The 27,743-nt window shown below is 47.3% G+C and overlaps 1 protein-coding gene across 1 annotated transcript; it reads left to right on the top strand.

The window, feature by feature from the left end:
* The first annotated feature begins 131 nt into the window (after window positions 1-131).
* On the top strand, window positions 132-27,714 carry ankrd27 (ankyrin repeat domain 27 (VPS9 domain)). The gene is given in 31 exon segments (XM_049029998.1): window positions 132-248; window positions 6,448-6,509; window positions 6,728-6,850; window positions 8,476-8,586; window positions 9,142-9,298; window positions 9,997-10,163; window positions 10,766-10,825; window positions 10,916-10,969; window positions 12,078-12,143; window positions 12,230-12,306; window positions 12,871-12,992; window positions 13,443-13,521; window positions 13,834-13,966; window positions 15,176-15,268; window positions 15,432-15,556; window positions 16,340-16,367; window positions 16,369-16,423; window positions 16,713-16,828; window positions 16,909-17,001; window positions 17,702-17,899; window positions 18,262-18,315; window positions 18,791-18,913; window positions 19,630-19,674; window positions 21,227-21,349; window positions 21,575-21,772; window positions 22,088-22,207; window positions 22,524-22,697; window positions 23,477-23,576; window positions 23,953-24,031; window positions 24,806-24,878; window positions 25,174-27,714. Coding segments are annotated over 29 exon segments (3,282 nt in total). The 5' UTR covers window positions 132-248; window positions 6,448-6,509; window positions 6,728-6,748; the 3' UTR covers window positions 25,531-27,714.
* The last annotated feature ends 29 nt before the right edge of the window (window positions 27,715-27,743 follow it).

The following is a 27,743-nucleotide window of genomic DNA, read 5'->3' as shown; positions in this document are numbered from 1 at the left end:
GCTCTCAACCTAACAAACATGTGAACTGTCACTTGATACTCTCTTCTGATTGGACGACCTTGCGCCATAGATTTTCCTTTACGACAATTGGTCGTAATGCTCTTTCATTCAAAATGAGTTACCGCCCTCTTCTGAAATCAAGTTGGAAAGACCGGTAGTGCTGACGGAGGTTGCGGTGTTTACATGGCTTTGGTAGCTAGAAGAAGTGTAAAAATTGCTATGTATACCTGGGGTGTATAGCTAAAAAGGTAAGTCTCTGCGCGTCGTGTGTTTGTGAACATTGGATAGACTGGCTGAAGTTTTGACCTGTATTATGTAAATGTTTTCATAGAAGTGTAATTGTTATGGGATAGAGCAGTGGATACTTTGAGTTACGCCAAGCTAGCCAGCTAGCTGTCTGCTTGACCAGCAAGTAACCGCTGCTCACCTATGTTAACTAAATGTCCATCGCTGCGGCTTTACATGTATACTGGCACTACTGTGAATTTTCGATAAAAAGTTGTCCGCGTCATACAATATTTCTATAGGTCGGAAATGATGACAGGTTATCTCCATAACCACCTGGGTGACCCTGCCTAACCATTTTCATTTTTACTGCTCATCGTCGTTTTGCGATTTTGTCATCGCGGTTTATAGGTATGGATATATATATTATGTATTTATGCGTGTATTATTGGAGGACGGGGGTTCGCCTTCTAAATAAATAGGCCAAACTGATTAGGCACACAGAGGCAAACTGCTGTCTTAAAGTATTAAGCAAGCGTTAACCGATGCAGTTACAACATGAAGCCTAACGTGACGGAAATACGCTTTGCACGATGAATGTCAACATTTTATGATGAGCAGAATGAATGGATGCAGGGGTTTTAAATAACCACAGAGTGTTCATTTTTAATTGCTGAACTAATTCAACTTTGTTTCAGATTGCAAATGATCAGTTCTTTTGATCCGTATTGTTTTGTCGTGACAGTGTGTTTAAGCCCTGCTATTTGACATTGAGATCAGGTGCCAAATAACTAATTGCCCAGTTGTGAAAACTGCATCTATGTGAGCAGGCTTCAGTAATCATCAGGGAAACAGATTTGAGTTGCTTTGGAGCTTGATGACTCTAGAATAAGTAAGACAAGCTAATTAGTGTAACACTACTGTTCACAGATGAGATTCTTAGAATATCCTGTAATGTTTGGTTGATCAGGTGGGAACTAATTTCTCTTTTACATTAATTGCTAGAATAGAAGCATGAGAAGCTAAAATAGACTCCAGTAAGAAAGGTTGATGGATCCGGCTCTTCCAAAATCTGTTTATTACCAGCCAAGCATAATTGTTTTGTATGATATTGTCCCACTGTCCTTGATGTTCCCCAGTAGTCACCAATGGTGACAGAGTGGGCAGGTGGTACCATTTCCCATACTGGTCCATTGCTGTTTGTCTTCCATCCATTAAGAGCTCCAAAGGCTAGATTACAGGAACACACAAAGTAACTTTGCAGTGTTGGATGTTAATCACTGTTTACTGCATCTTTGGTTTTGCTGTGGACGCAATTTAGAAATTCAAAAGCTGGGTGTCTATTGCATTTATTCCCTGTATTATTATTGTTAAATTATTTAGGGACAATTAAGTGAATACAAAAGGTGCTTTGAAATAACCTTTCAAGAAGTTTTAATGGCTGACTGGCTGCGTATGTGTGCCAGGCGAGCAAGGTGAAGGTATATGTGTGAGCAGGATGGAATTTGAGGAGTGTTTTGTGAGTGTCACACATGGGTTTACATTTTGATGAGCATGACTGGTATCCCGCTTTTTTGAATGCTGATCATGGATTCAGCACTTTGTTGGATCCAGACCTTCCAGCCTGCCATTAGGACGGTGCTCTGTCGTGGGGTGATGATGACAGTGTCTTCCTCACAGCTGCTGGGATAAATAACTGAATGTTTTGCGTAAAGAATTTCGCATGATCCTCGATGCCATTGTCATTTTTGGCATGACTAGCACAGATGTTAATGCATGGGATGGTTTCTGTTCCCTGTTGTAAGCTGGCTTTCACTTTTATAAGGGAAGCTTTTCTTGGAGGGTGGGGGTGGGGGTGGGTTGCTCAGCTTTCAACCTTCGGCAGCTGTGAGCAGCATGAGGTGTATTTGCACTTTGAAAACTGTCTGTTGCATGAGAGACTATTCAGCACTATGAATTTGGTAATTTAATATTGAATATTTAGCCACCTTTAAGCAGTTTTGTTGTGTAAGAGTGTGTTGCTGTTTTTTTATGTTCTGGGGGCATGTTAGCAAGGTGCGGTTTTGGGGGAGTGGACGGGGTTTGTGTCATTTACATATTTTAATATTATTCCAACATCTTAATGAAAACGATTCAATGTTTGTAATAGCATTAGTGTTAAAATTTTGATCATCCTGAAAATCCAAAGAAATGACTAAAAACAGTTAAAAATTCAAAAGCATTGCGCAATGGAGAGAAAGCAGAAGCCACACAAAGTTGGCCTTTTATGGTGAGATGGGAAGCATGGTCTGTCTTACCCCTTTGGGTAACGCCTGTCTGCCTGCTGTTCAAGCAGTTTTGTTGTGTTTGGAGACCTCTCTAACAACCAGCCATCCTGGCAGTTGTGAGCGTGAGGCTCCTCCAGTAGGGGTAAGTCAGAGCTGGCCAGGGCACCCCTGCAGTCCCCGGGCAGTGACCATAAGGGTGGAGTGACTGGATGTGTAGTGTAGAGCTCTGCACGGGGAACGCAGCATCTCCAGCCAAACTTGAATCTGGAATTCAGAAATCTCCATGGCCTTACGCTTCTTCAGTAATCACCTCCGACTAACAAATGTGACATTTTAAGCTTCAGTTTCTCACCATTGAGTTTGTATAATTCTTTTAGATGTGTAATTTTTTGGAATGTTTAAGCTTTTGTCCTGGACATCCTTTTCCCTTTTGAACCCGTGCAGAAGCTGTAACTGCTGCCCAAGTGCCTCCACCAGATCTGTTAGCTGCCTGCTGGTTACTGGGTACCAGTGGCTGGAGACATGCTTCAACACCATGTGTTACTCATGTCACACGTACCATAGAGAGTGAAGAAAGGAATGTGCTTGGCTGTTAACATATCAGACGGTGGAAGATTCATCTCAGAGCTTTCTGGACTGACACTAAATATGGTGGATACAGGGAAATTAATTAAATTTAGTGAAGGGGAAGAAACACTGGATGGAAAAATGAATATTCAAATAGCATTATGACAGGGCAAGGTTTCACCTGGTTTGTTGCTGTTTTGTTTGTCACGTAGCTTCTAGACCAGGGCTCTTCAAATCTGGACTACGATTACAAATCCACGCCTTGTTTTCTGTTCTCCCAGGTAGATAGTTTATAATTATTGATCCTGATTGGGCACAGAGGCTTCACATCCCGCTCTTGGGTAAGGGAAGGCTGGGAAATCAGCAGTGCTTGGACCTTAAGGACCATGATTTGAACAGCCCTGTTCTAGATTGACACTGTCCAAAGTGACTTTGGGTGTTTTACTGGAACAGGGGAAAACATGCAAACTCCGCACACATGTGACCCAGGCGGAGACTCGAACCTGGGACCCAGAGGTGTGAGGCAACGGTGCTAACCACAGCACTACCATGCCGCCCCATGGGTTATCTTTAAAGGCTGTAATGGTTAGGGGCCTTGCAGGGGTGTAGCAGGCATTAGTCCTCCTCCCCTACAGAGGGTACATGCACATTGCCCTCCCGTTGCATAAAAGGGATGAAGATGAGCAGGATGAGAGTGTTGCGTTTTCTTTGGGAGATTTCCTCACACCTTGCTTGTAGAAATATCCTTCTACATAGGATTCTGTTTCGTGACTGTGGGTCAGCAGTGTCCTATTTTTTTTTAACTCTGTCTTGGTGGAAACCACCGGATGAGTCAGCGGATAAATCAGCAAGCTCTGGCAAGCAGCTTCATGTACAGACTGGCTTCATGGGTGAGACTGAACCCAAGCAGTACAGCCTGCACAAACCTTTCCATACACGCATCAACACTATGACATACCCTTAGGCTAGGGATGCTGATATTGGATCTCTACCTTACCCATGTCCTGAACCATATCTTGACCATGAGTGTGTGTGAATGTGTATATGCCCTGAGATGGACTTCCACCCCATCCTGTGTGTACCTCAGCTTTTTGCTCTGTGCTGTTTGGGATAGACTTCAGCCCCCCCCCCCCCCCCCCCCCAAACGACCCAGACCATAATCAAATTCAGATTTTTGCTTTGTGCTATACATTTTTCCAGGTCGACTTCGTGCTGGGGGGCAGCATGGTGGTGCAGTGGTTAGCACTGTTGCCTTACACCTCTGGGTCCCAGGTTCAAGTCTCCGCCTGGGTTACGTGTGTGTGGAGTTTGCATGTTCTCCCCATGTCATCGTGGTGTTTTCTCCAGGTACTCCGGTTTCCCCCCACAGTCCAAAAACATGCTGAGGCTAACTGGACTTGCTAAATTGCCCGAGGGGGTGTATGTGTGAGTGAATGGTGTGTGAGTGTGCCCTGCGATGGGCTGGTTATCTGTGTGTGCTGTGTGTATGTGTGTATGTATGTATGTATGGATGGATGGATGGATGGTGTGTTCCACTCAAGATGGAAGTTATATGTTATTATTATATGTTATCCAAAGGCTTAGTGCCACACCAGTGTTAGAACACAATTTTGTACACACTCCTTGTTCTGCCTAACACAGTTTTCTTCCTAAAATATTTTACTGAGTAAATAGTCTACAGACTAGGATTTGGTGAGCCAGTCGTTTAGGTTTTTCCCAATACCGGGGCTAAAGCAACACTTTTAAAATGGTGTCAAAATGGTACTGAAATAAAAAGGCACAAATCGAAATCAAAACAATTAACAAAAGCATATAACAACATCCTGGTGCCAGAATCCTTTTGAGTGAAATACAGCCGCACTTGAAACTGTTTAGCGTTAAGCTTTTTAACCATGTTTAAGGTAGCTGCTAGCTAACAGTAGGTGTAGCATTAACTGGCGATGGCACTTGGGGTGCAGTGATGCTTCTGTTACCTGAGCTCCAGAGGGCGAGTATTTCAATCAACAGCTCAGGCATTTGGGTGACACCAAAATGAAACGCTGCTTTGCCGTATGGTTGCATAGGAACTGGTGCCATATTGGCACAGGGTTTCTGTACTCGACCGTACTGCACATCTGGAGCAAAAGGGAGGGTGCTAAAGGTTAAAGAAAAAGGGTTTGAGACTGAGGCATATATTTGCTTTTAAAATTCACACTATTCCATTTTACTGAAAGCTTTTCTTCAGAGGCGCTCACTCGCAGGTCAAGGTACAGGTGTCTCAGCATATGTAAACAGTGCACCAGCCTTCTCTCGCTAATGGCTGTAGCTGAAGCACAGTGTTGCTCTCTTCATCTATTTAGATGTTTAAGGGCATGGGTTCCCAGTCAGAATCATGTGACATGCCCCTTCCCGTAGCATTCTTTGTTAGTTTATAACAGTAAACGCAGCACACAGCTAAACTGTTATACAGCTGGTACATCAACGAAACGAAAGGGTTGTTCCACACCTACTGGGCATTCTCCTTTCTTAGTCCTGATTCTTCCAGGTAAGGCTGATGGCTTGGTCCTTCTGCATGATCCTTTTGCTGGAACATGTGTGCTGTGCTGTAGACTACCTCCTTTACCGTTGAATGGCATTTAAAAGTATAACCACATACCCCTTCCCCCCTTCAAATCTAGACCTCGATTCTAAATCCAGGCCTTGTTTTCAGTTATCCGAGGTAGTTAGTTTAATAATTACTGATTCTGATTGGCCATTGGCTTCACACCTGGCTCAATGGTGAGGGAAGGCTGGAAAATCAGCAGTGCTCGGACCTTGAGGACCGTGATTTGAATTGCCCTGATTCATAGTCTTTAGGGTCTTTGAGGTGGTAACACCAAGTTTTTGGTATTGAGGTGAGGGAGGGATTGCAGCGTTGGCACATGTTTAACAAATATTTAGTGGTTAAACGTAGATTATGCCTTGAGGTCCAGAGGTCAGAAATGGCCTTTGTGAAACCCTCCACAACTCAGACTATGGTCTCATTGCTCATCCAGAGACTCCCAGTTTTGCATCATCTCGTTCATCTCAAGACTGACCCCTCCGCCAGTCCCATGCAGATGCCCCTCTCATCTGGTTAATTAGCTATGCCAGGGACTAGGACAAGCTTGGCGTAGCAGGGTAGAGACAGAAGCCCTGTTGTTGAGCTGCTTCAGAGAATGCTGGAACACAGGAAGCAGAGCCTGTCCAGTTCCCCTAGGCTTGTTTATCTCACACTGCAGCAGATGTCATGCTCCATTTCTATCTTTGGCCAGCTTTTGGGATTTTAATCTCACTGTCTAGATTTTGGGCTCTAATGACCCCATATGTCAGGCTGGTTTTTCCATTCAGTCTGTGAGTATCCGAGTCACACCCTTTGCTTTGTGTGCAGTGTGTAACAGAATCGATTGTGAAGAATGGGGGAAAGACTCTTTCCGAACTCATCAGCCTGAGGTAAATATGGACTTCTGAGCCTCCAAAGCCTCCGAACAGCAGTCTGGAACTCGCACATAGATCCCCGTTCCTGGGTGTCCAGGGTCATCTGGAGAGTTTATGTCTGGGACTGTTATAAAAATAAAAAATAAATCAATATGCAAGGCTCACGCTGGAGAGCCAGATGTGCTGCCTTCGTCCTAAACTTTCCTGCATGTGTGGGTCTCCCTGTGCTCCAGGTGCTTGAGTCCCCAGTCCATATGGCTGTGTATGATGAGAACATCCAGAAGAACCCATTCTACCTGGAGCTAGAGAAGCAGCGGCCGGACCTGTGCAGTAAGGTCGCGGAGCTCCATGGCATTGTGAGTCCCCCTCACCATGAAGAGGCACCTAAGACCTCATTCCTGTACAAACATACGGGAATCTACCAGCATGGCTCGTCTCTCTTCAGCTTCTGGACATGCAAAATCGCCCAAAACCTAATGGGGAGCACGTCCTCATAATCCTTCTGTGTATCTGTTCTATGAGGGACGGCTGTGTTTGGGGGGGGGGGGGCGAGGACCTGAGTCCAGCCTGCTTTTCTCACACCTTTGCTCTCTCACCTGGTGGTGCCAGTGTGTCCACTAGGTGCCACCTTTCAGATGACAGGACAGATGTACTTCAGGGATGCTGGACGGTCCTCTGCGTTGGCATTTCTAAAGCATTTGTGAAGCAGGCTATGTCTGTTACGTAATTCTCCTGTGAATGGATGCAGCTACATAATCTCACCTGACACAGCATTTAATCCCACCTCGAACAGGCCTTTCCTCTGTACTTTCACTCATTCCGTTCACTCTGGCATCTCCTTGCATGGTTGTAGGTTAAAATTTAACACTGCTCAGTGTAAAAGGTATTTACGGTGTGAAGTTGCCATATTGCACAAACATGTTTATTTTAGTTCGCATAATGTAGCATAGCTGTCTCTAAATGTCACAGCAATTACCCAGTTTTATAAAAGCATTCATGTGAAATTAGCAAAGTTAGGAGCTGGTTTCTATGACTGCACCTTTAAAATGGTAATTTCATTGTTTAGAATATGTCACAATGTCTGTTGTAATGGATTTGTCTGGTCTCTCCTTTCTGGGATTTACTCTGACAATTCTGACAACCTGCTACCTGTTATAATCTTAATCTGTGAAACATACTTTAAGGGGAGTGATCCGCTAAGCAAGCGAAACCAAAATAATACCACTATTTCAACAGGTTATGAATATTAATGATAGTAATTATCATAGGGTGCTTTGTTCACTTTTCTGTCTTGTGTTAACAGTGGGGTATTAAAATCAAGCTTAATGCAGTAACCAGCAGCGATACAAATTTTTCAGTAATGTTTCACTCTTCAGACAAAATTTAATCTTTACACCATACAATTGAAGTGTGAAATTGCTTGTTTAAAAAGACATCAGTCACATTTATTGTAAATAGTTGCATTAATAACATTTAATCATGTGTTAATATTTTACCAGTGATCATATTTAAGTCTAGGTTGCCGTGGTGACATCCTTCGGCAACAAAGCGTTAATGAAAACAGGGATGTTTGAGACGAGGGTGATGGTGGCATGTGACATGGGCATGTGATAGATCCTGTTAAATGTCAGCTCTGCCTGGAGCATCCAAAGAGTTATAATAATCCTAAGATTGTTTTCTGTTTTGCACAGCTGAGAGGGTGCTGTGTGTGTGTGTGTGTGTGTGTGTCTTTGTGCTTTGTGTCAGTGGAACATGGCTGGAGAGGAGCTATTTCAAGCTGAGCATGCATAGCTGCAGAAAACTACTGTGCAGGCATTTTAAACTTCATGATTTATGTTGTCCATCTGCTGATCCGTTATACAGTAAGCTCCAGAATTAAGAGGGATTTTCACTCCTGTGGACATCAGAGATTCACAGATTAAAGCAGCACCAGATCAATGGTAACTCTCTTCCTATCCCTGGTCAATCTAACTGTCCCCAGGTGCTGGTGCCTTGTCGGGGGAGCCTGCCTGCCGCTTCCTTCCCAGCGGCGCGCTTCGATGGCTACGTTTTACAGCCCATGGAAGAGGGATACCGCACTCTGGATGGCAAGGTAGGTGTTACTCTATCCCTCCCTCGTCCCCACCCTGGTCCAGCTGATACTACTGCCCCACACATCTGTTGTCACTTGCTGGCTGCCCCACTTTAGTGCCCATTCTAGAACATTCTGAGCCTCCAGGAGCCATGCAACAGAAGGGGCCCGGAAACAGAGAAGGCGACCGCCGAAGTATAGGTCCTTGTAAGCGTGTTAGCGCGGCCTGCCGCTAAGGGCTTCCCGGCTATTTAAAGAGCAGCTTTTCAGCAGCATGCGGCCACGGTAACTCGCTGTCCTTAAGACTCGTGTTCATGGATGGACTGTTCCTTTTTCAGCACCTTACTATTTTGGGACACCTAGCCCGTTTGGTGAAGTGCTACCTTTAGCTACCCATGAATATTAAACCAGGTGCTAAATGGCCGTGCGTTTTACGCTTAGTTTTCAGGAACGGGGACAGCAGATGTGTATCGGGGCCCATAATCTGTGTCCCTCCCCTATCAGGTTGATAATTTTGCACTGTTGTCACAATGGAGTGGTATGACAACGTGAATTGCACCACCTGATCTCTTCCAGGAGGTGGTCATCCAGGATAACGTGGTTAAACTGGGAGCAGGCCTCCAGGGCCCAACCTCCATTCCTATCCTGTTTGAGGAGACCTTCTATAATGAACTGGAGCAGAGCTACAGCATCCTGTGTATTGCCCGTCCCATAGACTGCGACCAAAGTCACAGTAAGCCTTAAGAAAATGGCCATCAATTTTTAATCCATTCACACAAAGCTGTTATCTGGAATGGCCTATTCAGGCATGAGACACTCTGCATGCCTGTGTGTGTGTGTGTGTGTCTGTCTGTCTGTCTGTGGGTTATGTTTATATTGCATTATGGGGTCCAAATGGCCCCAGAATGTGATAAAGACTTATTTTGATGTTGTGGGGACCATTTTTCAGGTCTTTACAAAGATCTGTGAATGCAATAAAAAAAAATCTATAAATGCCCATAGTCTCATATTTTATTTTTTTAAGGTTAGGACTGCGTAGAGGTTTAGGTTGTCCTGTTGAGATTAGAGTTTTCACTATAGAAATGAATGGAGAGTCCCCACAATGATAGGAATATATGAAAATGAGTGGATAGATTTTATTTGGTCACATTTACTGAGGAGAAAGTCAGGAAGCCTGTCTAGGGTGTGCCCTCCTTTAACCCCCATGAATCGAATTAGATGAACAATAATTGAAAATAAGTTTATTAAAGGATTATTGAAAATGTGTTGTGGTATTAAATTACTGTAGTGTAAGATTCACATTATTATAGCTATTAGTCATGTTAATGGTACATGCTATAGACATTATTAAGGGTCACAAAGCTCGCAGCTCTGGCGTCTCTGCTGCATGGCGAGGGGGGGTGTTCTCAGTGTCACCCATGTCCCTGACAGCAGAGATGGCCCCGGCCCCCACGTCCCAGCCCCCACACCACTGTCTGAAGAATATGGACGACGTTAAGGAGTTTCTGGGCCGCCACACTGACAAGCTGGACAAGTTCATCACCACCTTCCGGCATTCCTTCAAGGAGCAGGAGAGGAAGGGGCTGAGGCACCACATCGTAAGTAGTGAGCGACGGCGTCGTGTGTAGTGGTGGATTCGGCAGGGAGACGCCGTCTTTCCTAGCTGCAGCACAATGTCCGCGCTGCCTCGTGTAGTCGCGGCAGTGTGAGGAAAAATCCTAAACTTGTCCTTCGAAGTGAAAAGGCTTTAAAGCTTTAGTGAGAATTTGTGCAGAAATACCCCCCCGGGGGGGGGGTGGGGGGGTTCTGATGAGCTTCTTTCTTCTGTCAACCAACAAACTGAGCTGTAAATTGCCACCAACGTAGGAGTTGGGAATGTCTAAGTAGATCAACCGTTAAGCTTGGAGGTTAAATCCAAGCCTGGAGCTTTAGAATGTCCCTGCAGCCTGATGTGTGTGTGTGTGTGTGTCTTTGTGCTTTGTGTCTGTGGAACATGGCTGGAGAGGAGCTTTTAGTGCCCTTTGCGCAAGTCGTTAGCCCCTTGCTAATGGGGTGATGGCTAGGTGGAATGACTCATCTGAATGTACTGGTAACATGGTCAGTCAGGCCGCATTAATGTCGGTGGTGTGAAGTTAATAACGAGGAAAATACTGTTCAGACACCGTGGTCTTTGGTACTGATGTGTTTCCTCTCCTCTCAGGACTCCGTAAATGCACTTTACACAAAATGTCTTCAGTGCTTGCTGAGGGACTCGCGACTGGTAAGTCAGGCTACTGTGTGTGTCCCAGGAGTTTGCCGTATTGTCACCACCCTGCCGGGCCAATAACGGGGGCCTTACTTCGTGTTTCAGAAAGTGCTGGCTAAGCAGGAATGGCAGATGTGTCTTCTCAAGCAGGCTGTGGAGGTGGGTCTGCCGCCCTGCTATCGACTGCACAGCTTAAATTCCGCCCTTAATCTGTGTGCCTGTGTTTCTCTGTTCTCTTCCTGGCTGTTTTGCTGTATTCTCACAGACAAAAAAACATGCAATTCAGGTGAACAAAAACTCTTAATTTATTTCTGACATGTGAATGACTGTAGTGTTAACTCCAAGTGCCTGGTGGAAGCCTGTGTACCCCATCTTCATTCCTTCCTGGAATGGACTTCAGATCACTGCCGCCCTGTAGTGGCTATTGGTGGATATATTTTACTTAGCCACATTCAGCAATAGTGTTAACTTTCTCTACATCAGTATTTCCTAATCCGGTCCTTGGGGATTCATAGCTGGACAACATTTCTGCTCTCTCCAAGCTCGCTGCCAGACAGTCCATGTTTTTGCTCCCTCCCAGCTCCTGGTAGGGAGCAAAAATGTGGACTATCTGTGGGTCACTAAGGACCAAACTTGAGAAGGACCATTGGAAGCTCTGCTCTAGATAATTATCTTTCTCTCTCTCTCTCTCTCTCTCTCTCTCTTCTGTTCATATAATTCACTAAAATATAATAGATTATAGGGGACGGCATGGTGGTACAGTGGTTAGCACTGTTGCCTCACACCTCTGGGACCCGGGCTCGAGTCTCCGCCTGGATTACATATGTGTGGAGTTTGCATGTTCTCCCCATGTTGTCGTGGGGTTTCCTCCGGGTACTCCAGTTTCCCCCCACAGTCCAAAAACATGCTGAGGCTAATTGGAGTTGCTAAATTGCCCGTAGGTGTGCATGTGTGAGTGAATGATGTGTGAGTGTGCCCTGCAATGGGCTGGTCCCCCATCCTGGGTTGTTCCCTGCCTCGTTCCCATTGCTTCCGGGATAGGCTCCGGACCCCCCGCAACCCAGTAGGGTAAGCGGTTTGGAAAATGGATGGATGGATGGATGGATAATAGATTATATTGTGTTATTAAGCTTCCCATAAAACAATTGTGTGGTTTTCTACGTTCTGTCTCTTAGGAGCACTTATGTGCATTGAATCGTGGACATTCTTGTTTACGTTTGCATATAACTGTCTGGTTCATATTTTTTATTTTCTTGTTGCTTCCTAGATGTACATTCATCATGGTATCCATGACTTCATCTTTAAGTACGTTGGAAGTATTGAAGCAAGCCAGGTATGCAGTGCCTGAGAGTGGCATTAACCTCCTGTAACAGCATTTCAGCCATGGACTTCATGGGCGCTAACACCTGTATTTAACAGGATGCGGCTTTCAACAAAATCACCAGAAGTCTGCAGCATCTGCAGCAGAAAGACTTGGGTGTGAAGTCTGAGTTTTGGTGCGTTTGCCGGAGTTTGGATGATTGGGAGTGTCTGCAGAGGCAGAGGCCACAGAATCTGATTATAAACGAGATTTCAGTTGCTATAACTGTAAAATCGCGAGTCTTGTTGGTTAACTTGGGTAGCATGGAAGTGTCTAGACCAGTGTTTCTCGACCCCGTCCTCATGAACTCCAGATGGTCCACATTTTTGCTTCCTCCCAATTCCCTGGCAGTTGGGACAGAGAAATAATGTGGACTGTCTGGGGCTCCGCGAGGACTGGGTCGAGAAACACTGGTCTAGACTGAATCCACTGTTTGTTCATAAAGAACTGATGTGAGGTGAAATTAACACATGAATGTGTTTTTAATATAGTCATAGTTTTCAGATACAATCTAATGTAAATATATATCTGGCAGCCTGTATAAGTTGGGCACAGTGGCAGACAAGAAAGAAGGCGATGTGCAGTGTTTAGCCTGTAGTTGTGACTGTATAAGCAGGAGAGTCTCTCTCTCTGTGTGTGCAAGATGTTAGACGTACATCAGAGACCTTTGACCCCCTTGTTCCATGTGACACCCTGACAGCATTAACATACCGCGGGCGAAGAGGGAGCTCGGTCAGCTGAACCGCTGCACCTCACCCCAGCACAAGCTGCTCTGCCTGCAGCTGGTGGTCCTCACCATTATGCAGTCCCCCAGCCGCACAGGTGGGTAATAGTCAGCACGCCCCAAGGGAGAGATCAGTGTCAGTCAGGGATCTATTGCCAAGGCCCCTGAGGTTGTTTATTGCAGGGCTGTCACAAACAGCAGTAAAAACGCTGCTCCCTAATGCAATTAGCCCCCGGTGCACGCCTGACAAACTGCCCGCTTGTTCCCCAGAATGCATCCTTCTGTGTTTGCAATGCCCGCCTGTTAGCCGCCGTTCACAGGCCTGCTCTTTATGCGGCATAAGAAGCCGTGCTCCTAATCTGTGTTTACCAAACAGACAATTTCTCAATTTGGTCCCGCACCAGCTTCTCAGCGTGAGCGACTCAGGGAAGTCAGATCAGCAGGCCGAGCTAAATGCAGTTAGCAGACCATTGCCATTGACTGTGCAGGCCTTTCTTTAAGCGGCTTATGTCTTATCCGTACTGACAGCTCTTCCCTATTTTCTGCAGTCAACATAGAAGCCATGTGCGCAGATGATCTGCTCTCGGTCCTCCTGTATCTGCTGGTGAAGACGGAAATCCCTAATTGGTAAGTCATGCAATCTCTTTGATAGCTCATAACTGCATGTCTTAGGATATATACAGTATTTATTAAGTTCTTGGGAGTTCTACTTGTACAAAAATGTTCTGAGGGCAGAAGGAAGAACGATTGATTCAGAGGGATAAACAGTCAGATTGTAGAGGAGGTGGGTCCAAGCAGTCGGAAGTCTTGGTCCTGCCTCTTCTCTGCAGTGCGATACATTATCTTTGTTAGCCAATCATTTTTCATTCTGCCCTCAGAACATTTTTGTGTAAGTAAAACTCCCACAAGCACTTATTAAAGATCCTTCCATCCCTGCAGGATGGCTAACCTCAGCTACATCAAGAACTTCCGGTTCTGTCACTCTGCAAAGGATGACCTGAGCTACTGCCTGACGTCGTTTGAGGCAGCGATAGAATACATCAGCCAGGGAAACCTCACGCAGGATCCCACGGTTAGTCTGCCATCCCTGGGCGTGGCCTGACGCAGCATGGCTGTGGTTGCATATTCCTTTTGGTTGCAACAGAACACCATGGATTAGGTGGCATCTTCTCAGTAGTATAAAACTCAGGATGGCTTGTAAGAGGCTCAATTGTAATTTGTTCCAAAGAGGAAACGAGGGTTTACGTGTTTACAAGGGACATTAAAAGGATTGGTCTTCGGAAAGGGTGACCAAATGTCCGACCTACATTATTCATCATTTCGCTCGGTCTCTTCCCAAGTGTGGCTTTACGAAAAGGGTCTGCTTCGTTCATCATAGGTCTAGTTAATCTAACTTAATCACAGTCTTTGGGAATTTGAATGACCCTGGTTGCACATTCCTCCAGCACCCCCCCCTCAGTTGGAGCCAGTCATAGGTTTTTCTCCTGGTGTCCTGAATGTTAGAATGTCGGAATGCTAGCAATGAGCACCGCATAGCATAGAGGCGGGGCGGTTTGTCCGGCGGCTTCCTGCAGAAATAACCTCACAACGAGCAGACCTGCAGAGACGCTGCCTTTTCTATCAGTAACTCCCAGTCTAGACGGGCGAGGTGTGAATGCTGTGTTGGCTCCAACGCAGGCTGCACCAGCGCCAAGGAGGTGAAGGAGCCTCACTAGCGTGCGCTCAGCCTGGCAGGAGGGCCGTCTGCCAGCTTTGGCTCCCCTTCAGAGCAAAACAACATGGCTCCTGTAGCTCACAATGCAACAATGTAAAGATCGTGGGCTCAGATCCTGGGGGGCACATAAATTGTGACATTTTGCTCTACTGTAAATTACTTTGGATAAAATATAAACGTGCAAAACTCCCTGAAGTGTCAGCCCCACGTGGTTGACTGAGACAAAAACAGCCTGCTTCACCTGAGTTAAAACCCGGTTCTGGTCCAGAACGCATGCCCTCTGAGGTCCTCTTTCTAATGCAGTGTCCCTCCCTGTCAGATACAGCCTAGTCTTTACCCTGCAGGTGAAGAGCACCCGTTTCTCTTTAATGTTCCAAAGGCATTTTATATCTTTAGAAACCTACTGCTTGATAATTATTATCATTTTTTCTTGAAGCCCCATTTTAGCTATTATAAAAATATGATTGTCATTATACACACACAATGTCCTATAGGCTGCCCAGAATGGAATTTTGCCCACATACAGCTTCTGACGTGATGGTAAGCCTGTGCCTTCTCACTTGGCAGGGCTCCGGCGAGCTGAACGACAAAGCATTCCTCAGGAATAAGATGAACCTGGTGTCGCAGAACGCCGTCACCCCCATCGACTGCCTGTTCGAGGTGAGCCGCAGAGCCCCCGCCTCCCTCGCCGCGGCGCAGTGCGAGCTGCCATTGCTGCACTCGTGAGCCTCCCCAGGAGGAGATCGTAGCTGGCATGGCAGGGGAGGGGGAACCGTACTGATACACAGCTAATGGCAGCCTTAATGCTGTGTGCCCCGCCCAGCACATAGCAAACGGGAATGAGGCAGAAGTGCGGCATCTGCTCAGCGAGGGCGAGAGTGATGAGGAGGGCCCTGGCCTGTGCCACCCGCTGTGTTCCTGTGATAGCTGCGAGCACCGCCTCTCTGGGTGAGCCCCCCCTCCCGTCACGCATTCATTTGACACAATCCCAGTCTCCGGGTGGCTCAATGTGCCATAGCAATGCACAGACCTGCCCAGATGAGTGTCAAAGCTGGTGCAGGTGGGTGATCAGCTGGAAAACGTCTGCTAAGGTGAGCTTGGACGGCATCTGCCTCCCGGCTGGAGACATGCAGGCCTCTGGCTCCAGGCTAAGGATTTGTGTCTCCTTCCACTAATGGGTCTGATAGTCTGTCTAGGGAGAGCCTTGCTTAAGTAGACAGTCCAGGCCGCGCTGAATAAAGCATCTCTGCTCTTATCTCCACGCTCCTTTCTTTGCTGTATCATGCGGTCCAAGCAAAGAACAGCCCAACATATCTTCAGAAACCTCATGTGACCACAGACACACGCACACACACGTTTGTATTCACATCTTTGTGAGGACCTTCCATTCATTTCTATGGGCAAAACCCTAATCCCAACAACACCCTTAACCCCTACCTAGACCGTAACCATAACCATAAGTAACAAAACAAGTGTTTTAGCATTTTTGGTTTTTTGATTGCAGTCACAGATTTATATACAATTGAGTTTCGCCTTGTGGGAGATGAAGAAATTGTCACAGGAGCAGGTAACAGGTTTTTATCACATGATGGGGACATTCAGCCATACGTTGCTCACACACCCTCACACATTTCGGCACAGCATCTCCCTGGTCTTTTCTGCACCAGTTTTAATGTGATTTGCCCCCTTTACTCACCTCTAAATGTCACTGGGCCGCTTGTCGCTTCCCAGGAGACTGAACGACCCCTCCATCGTCACCCCCCTTCTCCCGGGACGACAGAGGCTACACTCCGCTCCACGTGGCTGCCGTCTGTGGTGAGTCACATCTCCGCTCCCGATGATAGTCCTCATGTCACCTCTTGTTTAAATGTGGACAGGGGTGTCATTTCTCAGTTTGCAGCACCATTTAACATTGATTTTGTTTAAATTTTTAGCATCTCGATGGAATAAAAAGAAATCAGATTAGTTTGATGTTTTTGGTCTCCAGAATTTTTAATTGGCGTAGTTGTGTCGCAGATTTGCCTTTTTTGTGTTCAGTGTGTTGAATTTTATGAAGGGTGTAGTGTAAGCCACAGCCTCTCTAAGCCTCTTTATGTCGCTCCAGGTCAGTCACAACTGATCGACTTGCTAGTGTCCAAGGGCGCAGTCGTCAGTGCCACGGATTACCATGCCCTCACACCTCTGCACCTGTCCTGCCAGAAGGGATACCAGGGCGTCACGGTAAGCCTGCCCCCTGCTGGAGGCTCTCCCGCTCAGCCCCCCAGTGGCTGGCCCCTGCTCACCTCCCTGTCCTGTTCCAGCTGCTACTCCTGCACTACAAGGCCAGCACGGACAGCCAGGACAACAATGGGAACACAGCCCTGCACCTGGCCTGCATGTATGGACACGAGGATGTAAGCCCCCCCATGCCCCCCCTCCCCTCCACACAGCTCCTCCTCACTTTGGAGTTTTGAGTGCCCTTATTTATTATAACACTGACACTCTCTGACACACCTATGCTTGTTTGTACCTCCCACCTTTGCAGCTGACACAGATCATGTGCATCGACCTTCTGTTCTTTCACGGTAACTGGGAGTCGCAAACAAATGATTTTTGGCTTAAAGCCCAGGAAGTCCAGTGAGAGTAATTGGGCGCAGTGTGTGGCTAAGCAGGAGCTGGTGTGTGCTCAGCAGGTTAAGAGGAAGGTCAGAAGGTCGCTGGTTTGAGACCTGCCCTCTGCAGGATAGTCACCTCTCCATTGGTCCCGTGAGCGAGGCCCTTAACGCCCAAAAACGCCCCAGGGAGGCTGGATAAAAAGCCTGACCAGCCCCAAACTTTGCTCTCAACTGTGTATGTGTGTGTGTTTGTCTAAAAGGAGAGCAAGATCCCAATGCACCTATACTCATATTTTTGCAAATAGAAAATGAAGGATCATTTTATTTCATTACACATAAATGTGTCATTGTTGAACTCTCGGCAGTTTCAACAGTTGACAAAAAACACTTTGGGAGGGGAGACCTTTGACACTGAGCAAAGGCCTACGTGCTAAAGATGGCAGATGTGACAGAAAAGTAACAAAGGGATCTGATTGGCCAGCCTGTGGCTCTGTTTCAGTGTGTGAAGGCTCTTGTGTACTACGACCTGCACTCCTGCCGCCTGGACCTGCAGAACGACAAGGGGGACACCCCACTGCACATTGCAGCTCGCTGGGGCTACGAGAGCATCATCGAGGTGCTGCTGGAGAACGGGGCCAGCACTGCAATCCCCAACAAAGCCAAAGACACACCCCTCCAGTGCGCCCTCAATGCCAAGGTGAGCTGCCTGGCCCGACCCCAGAACTTAGTGTTTCTCAGTCCAATTCCCAGGGACCCCCAGATAGTCCACATTTTTACTTCCTCCCAGCTGCCTCAAAAACCTGGACCATCTTGGACCATCCCCGAGGACCGGATTTAGAAAAACACTGAACGGGGCTTCTTGTTACTTGTTACTTTAGTAATAATAGTGTAAGTAAAAAATGACTGAGTATTACAGTAATATCTGCCAGGTACATTAAAATAGCAAGTGAAATGCAAGTATGTAATTGGATGTGGTACATGCAGTCGTGGCCACTGTTGGGTAATTTGTACCAAGCGCGTGTTGAGGTACTGTGCCTTTCTCCGGCCGGCTGTCTGCAGATCCTGGGTCTCCTGGAGCTGACGCGGAGCGGCTCACAGAGGAGTCCCATGGAGGTAGGGCTTCCCCCAATGGGTGGCAGTAGAGGGGCCTGAGGTGTGGTCTGGCTTTCATCTGCAGCTCAAGGAAAATTTCCTAGAATATAACCAGACAGGGTCTGGAGTCTCTGGGTTGGGGGAAAAATTTTAAATGAAGAAATAAAAATGTGGTTTTACCATTTTGTTCTCCTCGTGGCGTCCTGGTGTTTCTTATAGGTTCTCCAGCTTCCTCCCACAGTCCAAAAACATGCTAAGGTGAATTGGAGTTGCCAGATTGTGCATAGGTGTGAATGGTGTGTGAGCCTACGATGGGTTGGCACCCCATCCTGGGTTATTCCCTGCCTTGTGCTTGTAACTTCCAGGATAGATGCCAGACCCCCGTAACCCTGCATAGAAGCGGGTACAGAAAATGGATGGGTGGGATATTTCTAAGCTCTGGGGTCCAGCTCTTTGCTGCCTCACTGGCACGGTTGTAGCCGGTCTTCTCTCCCAGTCCCCCAGGCGGTCCCCCCAGCCCCCCTGCAATCTCAGCATCAGCCGCCGCTCCTCCTTCTCGAGCACGTCGTCGCTCAACACCGACATAAAGCCGGACACGGACCGCGTGCGCCATAAAGAGGTGAGGACCCGCAGCTGGCCTTCCCTGTGCCCGAGCCGGCGAGTGGCCAGGCTGGCCGGTCCTTTTAGCACAGCCAGGGATTTAGAGCTGGATGTGTGATTGTACCATTGAGTGCTAGCATGATGTGTTGAGGAATCCATTATGTGAGAGGCAGGTACGTTTCGGGAGATCCAGTACTGCATTTTAGCATTTTTACCAATAACTACAATGATGTCCCTGATTGTACTTTTAACTTCTCCAGGATTGTAGATCCAGTCAAATGTTAAGGAAAGTTATATTAATTAGTCAGCCAAGTACAGAATTATTAAGTATAAACCAGTACCTCCCAGCTACAGAGAAGCATTCCCATTAACCCATTGAAGCTGCTCTATGGTCTCGGCTCACAGGTTCAGGAGATGGTGACGGTCATTTATGGGAACCTTCTTCTGGGAACCTAAACACTTAAAGCTCGTTAAGTATTTATGAAACATCTGTCCCGGAAGTCTAACACCAACCTGGCCATTAGTTTGCACTTACCTTACTAAGTACACTGTTTGGTCCAGGGCTGAGGGCAGGATGGAGGTACGAGTGTGTATGAGAGTGTGTATCCATATTGTGTGTCCTGCTGCCGATGATCTTCTAGCTCCGTAATCCAGATTATGGTGCTGTTAAAGGCTGGGATTAGCCGTGTAGCGCACGCTGACGTCCCTTCTGACTCCATACTCTCTTTTGCCCAGGTGGAGAAGCTTCTGCGGGCTGTGGCTGACGGAGACGTGGAGATGGTGAGATCCCACCCTGAATGAACCTCATCTCACACACGCAGACATATATAACTGTGCACACCCCAAACGGATGTGGAGGCAAATTTACACGCTACAGAATACAGCAAGTAGCTGACGACAACATTGAGGACAGGGAGGATTGACGGCGAGGGTGTGGAGTCATTTCTCGGTACAGGAAATCCAGGCGGGGCTACATGTGTTACCGTTGAATGAGAAAGATGGCAGAGTCTACTGGGCTGCCAATGAAGCGTGCATGCTGAGGGTCATTCTGTAAAAGCCGGTGGCCAGGAGCAGTCGCAGGCTGCCAGTGGTGACTGGGCATAGGCAGGCGTTAGTGTTCCTCTGGGAGGGTCTCAGACTTTGAGGTGGGGGTAGGTAGGGGGTTGCTGGGATATTTCAAAGCACTCAGTAGGGCTCTGTGTGCCATTGTGGTGGGGGGGGGATGCAGGTGCAGGTGTGAGTCATGCTGGTATGAAATGACCTTCCCCCTTCCGGATGTACACCGGACGCTCCTTTGGAGGCAGTGTTCTTAACCGTACGCTGAGACAGGTGGTCAGAAGCCACTCTGCCCCCGTCAGGGTATCTTTTAGCGCCTCTGTGTATGGGGGGGGCCTCAGCCCCAAGCTTCCCCCACATGAGTTTCCCTCTCTCGCTACACGAAGGAGCATCTGCCATGGCTGAGCTTCATGGTAAATCCCGTTGTTCATCAAACTGTAAATGGGAGCAGAGACTGTGATCCACTGCAGTGTGGTCACATGACCAGAGGGGTGGGATCTTGATGACGCATTCCTCAAACACAGCTCTATTGGGCCTAGGTATGGGTGGTATCCTCCATGATGCACTATGGTATCCAGAAAAACGTGGTAGGCTGTATTCTCGTAATGCCGCCCAGTGCTAATCTGAACGTATTATAATAATAACAACATTAATAATAATAATACAAGCACATGCATAGCTTGCAGTTTTACATTGGGTGTCCCATACAGGAAATGGCTAGACAGCTGTGTTGTGGTGTATTGTACTGAGTGAGTGAAAGCGGCAGGGTGGGTCTCTCACCTCTGCCCTGCTGGCAAAGCCGCCATTTCAGCCTTACAGGATTACAGGAAAATCCCCTCTAAATGGCTCTAGGTGTGATTCACTATGGCATGTTTGGTCAGAGGTCAAAGGACCTCCAGATGCTGCACCTTACCGCGATTGGTGCCTGAATATTGCAGTAAGATGGAATTGGGTTACTGGACCTCGGCGCCAGCTGCCCTTGCAGAACAATCCAGTGAGCAAGAAGGGAGAGGAACAGCAAGCATTAACATCACACTCAAAAGACCAGTAGAGGACAATGAAAATGCAGCACAGTTTTTATAACAGAATAATTTGTGTTGTCTGCGTCTGCATGTTAGCGTAGCAACTCCTGAGTTAGCATTGCATGTGTGCATCCTCAGCATAGTTAGCGTTCCCTAAACACATTGTCTTTGACGTGCATTCGCACCACCTTCCAGTGAAGGTGGCTTCCACAGCCAGTGCCGTTAGCATTACTTAGCCGTGCGCGGTGCTGCAGGTGCGGTACCTTCTGGAGTGGCTGGACGAGGACCCAGAGGATGAGGAGGCAGGACTGCCAGCACCACAGACTGAGCTGTGCCACCCGCTGTGCCAGTGCGTGCAGTGCGAGCCCTCGCAAAAGGTCTGTGCCGTCCTTCACGCATGGTCATGTCAACCACAAAACTCCAGTCCAGTGCAGTTATGCGACTGTCAGTTATGTGAGAGTATCTGGACTCTCTGAGCTACTTCTGCATAACTAAATTGGTAACTCAAGCTGTCCTGACTAGACATCCATGCTAAAATACCATCCGGTAGTAAATGTTTTGGTGATCTGGGTGGTGATCTGGGTGGCCATGTGTGTTTCCAGAAGCTGTCCAGCCTACAGGCCAGTGGTCTGAGTGTGAACAGCAGCACGGCCGACGGCTTCACTCCCCTCCACGTGGCGGCGCTGCATGGACACGCCCTCCTCACCTCCCTGCTCACCCGCCACGGCGCCAGTCTCAACGCCCGCAACAGCCAGAGCGCCACCCCACTGCACCTGGCCTGCCAGAACAGCCACCTGCAGGTAAGGTCACCTCAGCTCTCCGTTCTCACCCACCCATGTCATTCAGCCTCATGGGGAACTTCAGCTATTCCTGTTCCGTTCCGAGGCCAACCAGAATAATTCAGCTAATCCACAGATCTGGGGCAGAACCATACTCAGGAAGGGGTTTGGGAACCTCCCTCTGCTGGGTCTAATTAGTTATAACTCCAAAGTCGGACTTTAATAAGTCAGGTGTGGTTTGCTTGAAGGTCTCCAGTCTCCACATACCCTTTAGTAGGAGGTACCTTCATGCACCTTGGACTCTCATAGTGAGTCGGACTCTGCCATTGCCCACAGGTGGTGAGCCTACTACTGGAGTGCAATGCCAAGCTGAACAAGAGAGACCAGTACGGCAACACCCCCCTGATACACGCCTGCCTCAGGGGCCACTTGGAAACAGCCAGGGTGCTGCTCACGGTGATTCTCCTGTCTCGCTTCTTTCAAATTCCATCAGCAGCGTTATACAGCTGCATGTGGTATTGCAGCAAGGCGCTGGTATGACAGCAGAGCTTAATCGCTGTGACACATGCTGGTAGTTGGGTGGTCAGTTTTACAGGCGTGCCAAACTCCGCTAGGGGTCTGTGTGTGTGTTGCTTCAGGGAAGGCCGCAGCATTGTTCCCCTGGTGCAGTGTGAACAGTACAGCTGATGGCAGTTAAGTTTGGAGGAGGGTAAACTGGCGCTTAAACCGACCGCCACAGCTGAAGTTTCTGACTCTGTGTCCGGCTCCCCAGAGCGGTGCGTCGGTGAACGTGTCCAACCAGCAGGGCAGCACGGCACTGCATGAGGCTGTCAAGGGCGGCCACCTGGGCCTGGTAGAGCTGCTGGTGAAGGCTGGGGCCTCGGTCCACCTCCGGAACAAGAGGCAGAGGACAGCCCTGGACTGTGCCCTGGAGATGGGGGGCAAGGTACTGCACACGTGTGTGTGTGTGTGTGTGTGTGTGTGTGTGTGTGTGTGTGTGTGTGTGTGTGTGTGTGTGTATACACACACATACACACACAGTCCACATATTGATATCTTTATGGGGACTCTCCATTCATTTCAATAGTCATAATCCTAATTCTAACAATGACAACTTTAGCCCCTACCCGGCCCTCACTTTAAATAACCAATCAAAATACAAGATTTCTGGCCATTTCAGTTTTTTGATTGCATTCACAGATTTTTTTTAAATTGAGATTTATATTGAGGGGACCTCAATACACACACACACACACACACACACACACACACACACACACACACACACACACACACATACTGTGCACACAGGGCAGCTGTCATCTCACTTTGCATTTGTCAAAAACACAGTAAGACTTATACGACAATGCCTTCCCATTCAGGCCAGCTGTAGCTGACACTGTTACTATTCATTTCTGTGTCTGTGGTCATGTATATATTTGGTCCCCACAATGTGATGATAACCTGTTATTTTGACTTTGTGGGGACATTTTCCAGTCCTTTTCTGGTTTGTGCAACCCCCCAACTTGCTGCTACCGACCCCCTTAGTTGGTTTCTTCCCACGAGCTTTTGTATCCCCCCCCCCCCCCCAGCACAGATGATCTTGCACATCTGCTGCCCATGCAGAATGGAGATGTTCTCCTTTTGCTACACCTGTATGCAAAACTACTGTGTTATCAGACCCAGCAGCACGGTGACATTAGATGTGTTTGTTTATGTCCACAGAACTTAGAGATTGTGAGGATTCTTCAGAAAGCGTCTGGACTTTCCCCAGAGGAGAACCCCATCCAGGTGCTGTCTGTACCCCGCGGAGCTCTGGGGAAGAGTGAGTACCTGCGCTGATGTCGGCCACAATCCAGTGACGAGCAGCGGGAGGAAGCCTATTGCAGTCAGTGGTGCAATTGGCGGTTTTTCATTAAAATGCTTGACATTTCAGTGATCGGCGAGTTAGTGGTTGTGTCTCCGGGAGGCGCTCTGTGTGTGACGTGTGTTTGCATCGATCCTGATGTATTGTGGGGATACACAAGTTTTCTTTGGAAGGATGTCGAATGACTTAACCATCCTGGGGGGGGCCTTTATTCGGCCCATGTAGACATGGCCGTGCCGGTGTTCATACTGCAGAGCGCCTCGCTGCTTTTGTTCTCTGTGCTCAGTACATTATGAGCCTCAGTCCTCTAATGCTTCCTCTCCCCAATCATTAGCGCAATCGATCATGCAGCGGCTGAAAGCCCTGGACGACCCCCGCGGCCGACGGTGGGACACAGAGCAGTCCATCCAGCGGTGAGGGCAGAGCTGGTGGGGTGGAGGGGGGGGGGGGCAGCTCAGATGGGTGTTAGTCCACTTCCAGGCAGCACAGATAGACAGCTCTACCACAATGATGGCAGTGAAAATAGGATTATAGCTCCACTACGTCATTGCACTTTTGACTCAATGGCTCCTCCTGGTGGAAAAAACAGGAAACAAGTAGGTTTTTACTATAAGCAGCCCCAGGGTTATGAACAAGATCCATTCCCACAAGTCTGTTTTTAAGTCGAATGTGTGGGTAAGTCGGAACAATAATAATACTTTACAAATTATTATTATTATTTCTTCATTTAATACAGTACCTCAAGCCGACGAGCCGCTCAAGACGCACGATGTTTTCACGAGCATCTCAAAGTAGCACCTGCCTTCGTTATTATGAACTATTGTATTCAAATTTTCAGGATATAATAGGCTTTATGGCCGTCTGTTCATTAAGTACAAGTTCTTAACCTGTACATTACCGGTAGTCAGGAGAGCTTTGCAGCTCACAACGGGTGAGTTTATCATGCACTGTGAGTCACCATCTAACCCAGTCTCCATTGCTTACTTTGCTGCCTGCCATTGTGTTAAGCCAAGCGGTGAATGGGAGTGTTGCTGCAGGCTACAAAGGCAGAGTTCTCCCAATGAATCGTTCACGGTGCTGAGTAGATGGCACATTTACGGCCAGAAGTAATCAGCGTTGGGGTGAATGATTATAAAGTAGCTGTGACTGAGATTAATTTGTCATCTCCCCCCCCCCCCTCCTCCCAGCGTGCAGCAGCTGAAAAGAGCCATGCTAAGGGACATGACCGCACCGTCTCTGGATTCAGCGACGCTGAACCAGGTAATCGTCCCTTCTGACCATCGAACTGATATTTGTACACTGGAAGAGTTTTCAGCATTAAACAAAGAACTGAGAGGTTCTGGTCACAGCCCTGTTCTTTGGATGGCAGTTCATTGGAGTCAGAGTCACCAAAGGGCTGACATTAGGGCATTATGGGCTCCAGCTTTGGAAACATTGTTAAACAAATAATAATTTTGTTATATATATATATGGCACATATGCAAGACACAGAACTGTAAGCTGAACTGAATGAGGGTGTGAATGTGAGATTTTGACCTCCGAATCCTGACCCCAGACCTTGGCTGCTACTTGCCAGACTGACGGCAGACTGGAGCGAGAGCGGCTCCGACCAAGGGGGGGCACGATGGAGAAGAGCAGCCTCTTGCCCCCAGCCCACGATTACACCTGGGAGAGGCCCATCTCGCGCAGCAAGACTCTGAGTCGCAGTCACACGGTCGCACTGGAACAGGACTACCACACAGGGGCACCAGGACTGGCACGCGGGGGCCACATGGACACCGGTGACGCTCCGCAGGATGCCCCTCTGCTCTCACTCCAGCAGGTCAATGGGGAACCAGATGGGCAACCGGAGCACAGCGGTCTCGAGCCCGCAGGCCATGTAATAGACAACGTGGCTTCAGAAGCACTGTGAGGCATCGCGACAGTGGCAGACCACGACCCTCCAACATACCTCACGCAGTGGGGTAACGTGCTTCAAATATGCTTCGCATACGAGGCAGCATTGATCCCACGATTGCCCCGTTGCCACTGCAGATAAAGGCCTCGTTATCGGCCTCTTCACCCCCCTGCCCCCCCCACAGCGCTGTCTCTATGCTTTCACAAAAAGGGAAGTGACTTGAGAAACAACCCGAGACGGACGTCCTGCGCTCGTTTCCTGTCACGCCCCATGTCTCCCCGTGGTCGTAGCAGTCTTTGGTGGAGTAGCGTAGCATAAACCCAGAGCCACATCGGGGAGCTTATAAGGATGAAATGGGACACAGTATCCTGGCCCCACACACTTAATCAGTTTTAACAGTTTTAAATGGGCATGTGTATTTCTATGTTTTTTCCCTTTTTTTTTATAGACTCAATTCTTTTGGAAATCGCAGTATTTCTCAGGGTTGGTGTTTAGCAGAAGCAGTAGCTGTTGCATTTCATTTATGGAACAGCTCTAGAACTCATCTGCACCAACTCGAAGACCAGAGAAGGGAGGCGTGAGAAGACGACAGCCCGAGGAGAATCCAGGAGGGAAGCCTTCAGAGATCCCACAGTGTTACTGCAGGGCTGCGGCTGCCTGGATCCCATCTCGCCCACCATCTCTGTGTATAATGGGAGAGAGTGTCTGACTCCCACTCACATGCCACTTTCCACACCACGTCCAGCGTGCAGTGAGAGAGCATGAGCAACTTCTTAAACGCATAAATCTGCGCCGTCTACTAAAAATGAAAAATCTTGCGAAACCTAATATGACACACATTATACCGTTTCTTAACATTTCACAGGAAGTGCTTTGGCATACTGGAAAATACAGAATCGTCACAGGACGTCCTCGTCCCCTGAATGTTTTTGATGCAACATGAATGTTCCAGTTACAGTAACCACGTCACATTGCCAATAATATATAAAATACATTTCTCTTGATCATTCAAAGTCATTTTCTTTGAAATTCATGTTTACCAGAGATGCAGCTTTTTGAATAACAGATTTTATTTTGTGGACTTTTGATTTTTACAGTTAAACAGCACATCTCCATATATGGATATAATCCCCCTCCCCCTTTATTCTGTCACTATGGAGATGGCTTTTTTGTTTGTTTACAGAATAGGAGCTGGTCTGATGGTTAAAACAATATGTCCACTGACCAGTTACCTGCAACAGGGGCTTCATAGCAATGCTATTGCATATTTCAATGAAATCTGTGCAGTGATTCCCCCACAGAATGATGGTGACCCTTTTCCTAGAAATCTTACACACATTACTGGTAAAGTCATGAAAAATAAAAAAGGTTTTCTCCTGTGTACTTGATGTGGTCTGTTATAAAAGTAGTTAAATTGGTGTCATTTATCTGCACTAATCAGATGGAGAATCATGGTTATTTTTATACAGTTTTATTCAGTAGAATCATTTTATTTTTAAGCAAATGTGCCTTATTTAATTTTGTGCCAAAATAACCTATAATAAACTCATGCAAAAGAAAGTCACTTCACTTTTCTTATTTGGTGTTGCGGAAGTGTATATTTCTGGTGTCCTTACATGTTTGTGAATGATAAGCTGTGCATTGCCATGAACATCCGTAGAGGGCGCTGTTGTGAAGCAGTTTCCTCTTAATATTCCCTAAACAGCGTGAACGGTTGGAGGTGTCAATCAAATGGACTTGTGTTGCACTGAAGCATTTAAAAAGAATGATTTGTAGGCGCCTGGCATGGATTGACCCATGTTTCTGTATGTCAGACTGCTCTTGGGCATGTTTAGCATTTTCAGTTTTCCCTTGACTGCTTATTTTTAAATACGTGTCCCACCGGTTGAATAGAAATGGCCAATCAATTGTGAAAATTGCCTTTGTCATTATTTACTGAGGATCAAATGTCATTTTGGACATGTCAGCTTGAAGGATACTCTGGGTTTGGAGATACTAAAACATTAGCCACCAGGATCATTTAAAATTCTGCTTTCATTGGATTCTTGACATACAAAAATTAGATGGGGCAGTAGTAAAATTGTGCACAGAAATTATTAGCTTCCTGTTGAAATTAACTTTGTGTACTTTGAAAATAATGTTTCCCTATGTAGGATATTTTTGTTTATAAGTCTAATAAAAATGAGGAGAATGTTTGTACATGTCTATGTACTTATTTCAGTTGCAGA

This window comes from Brienomyrus brachyistius, chromosome 11 (assembly GCF_023856365.1).
Source record: "Brienomyrus brachyistius isolate T26 chromosome 11, BBRACH_0.4, whole genome shotgun sequence".
In the NCBI taxonomy this organism is placed as follows: domain Eukaryota; kingdom Metazoa; phylum Chordata; class Actinopteri; order Osteoglossiformes; family Mormyridae; genus Brienomyrus; species Brienomyrus brachyistius.
This window is presented reverse-complemented; position numbering and strand designations above follow the sequence as displayed.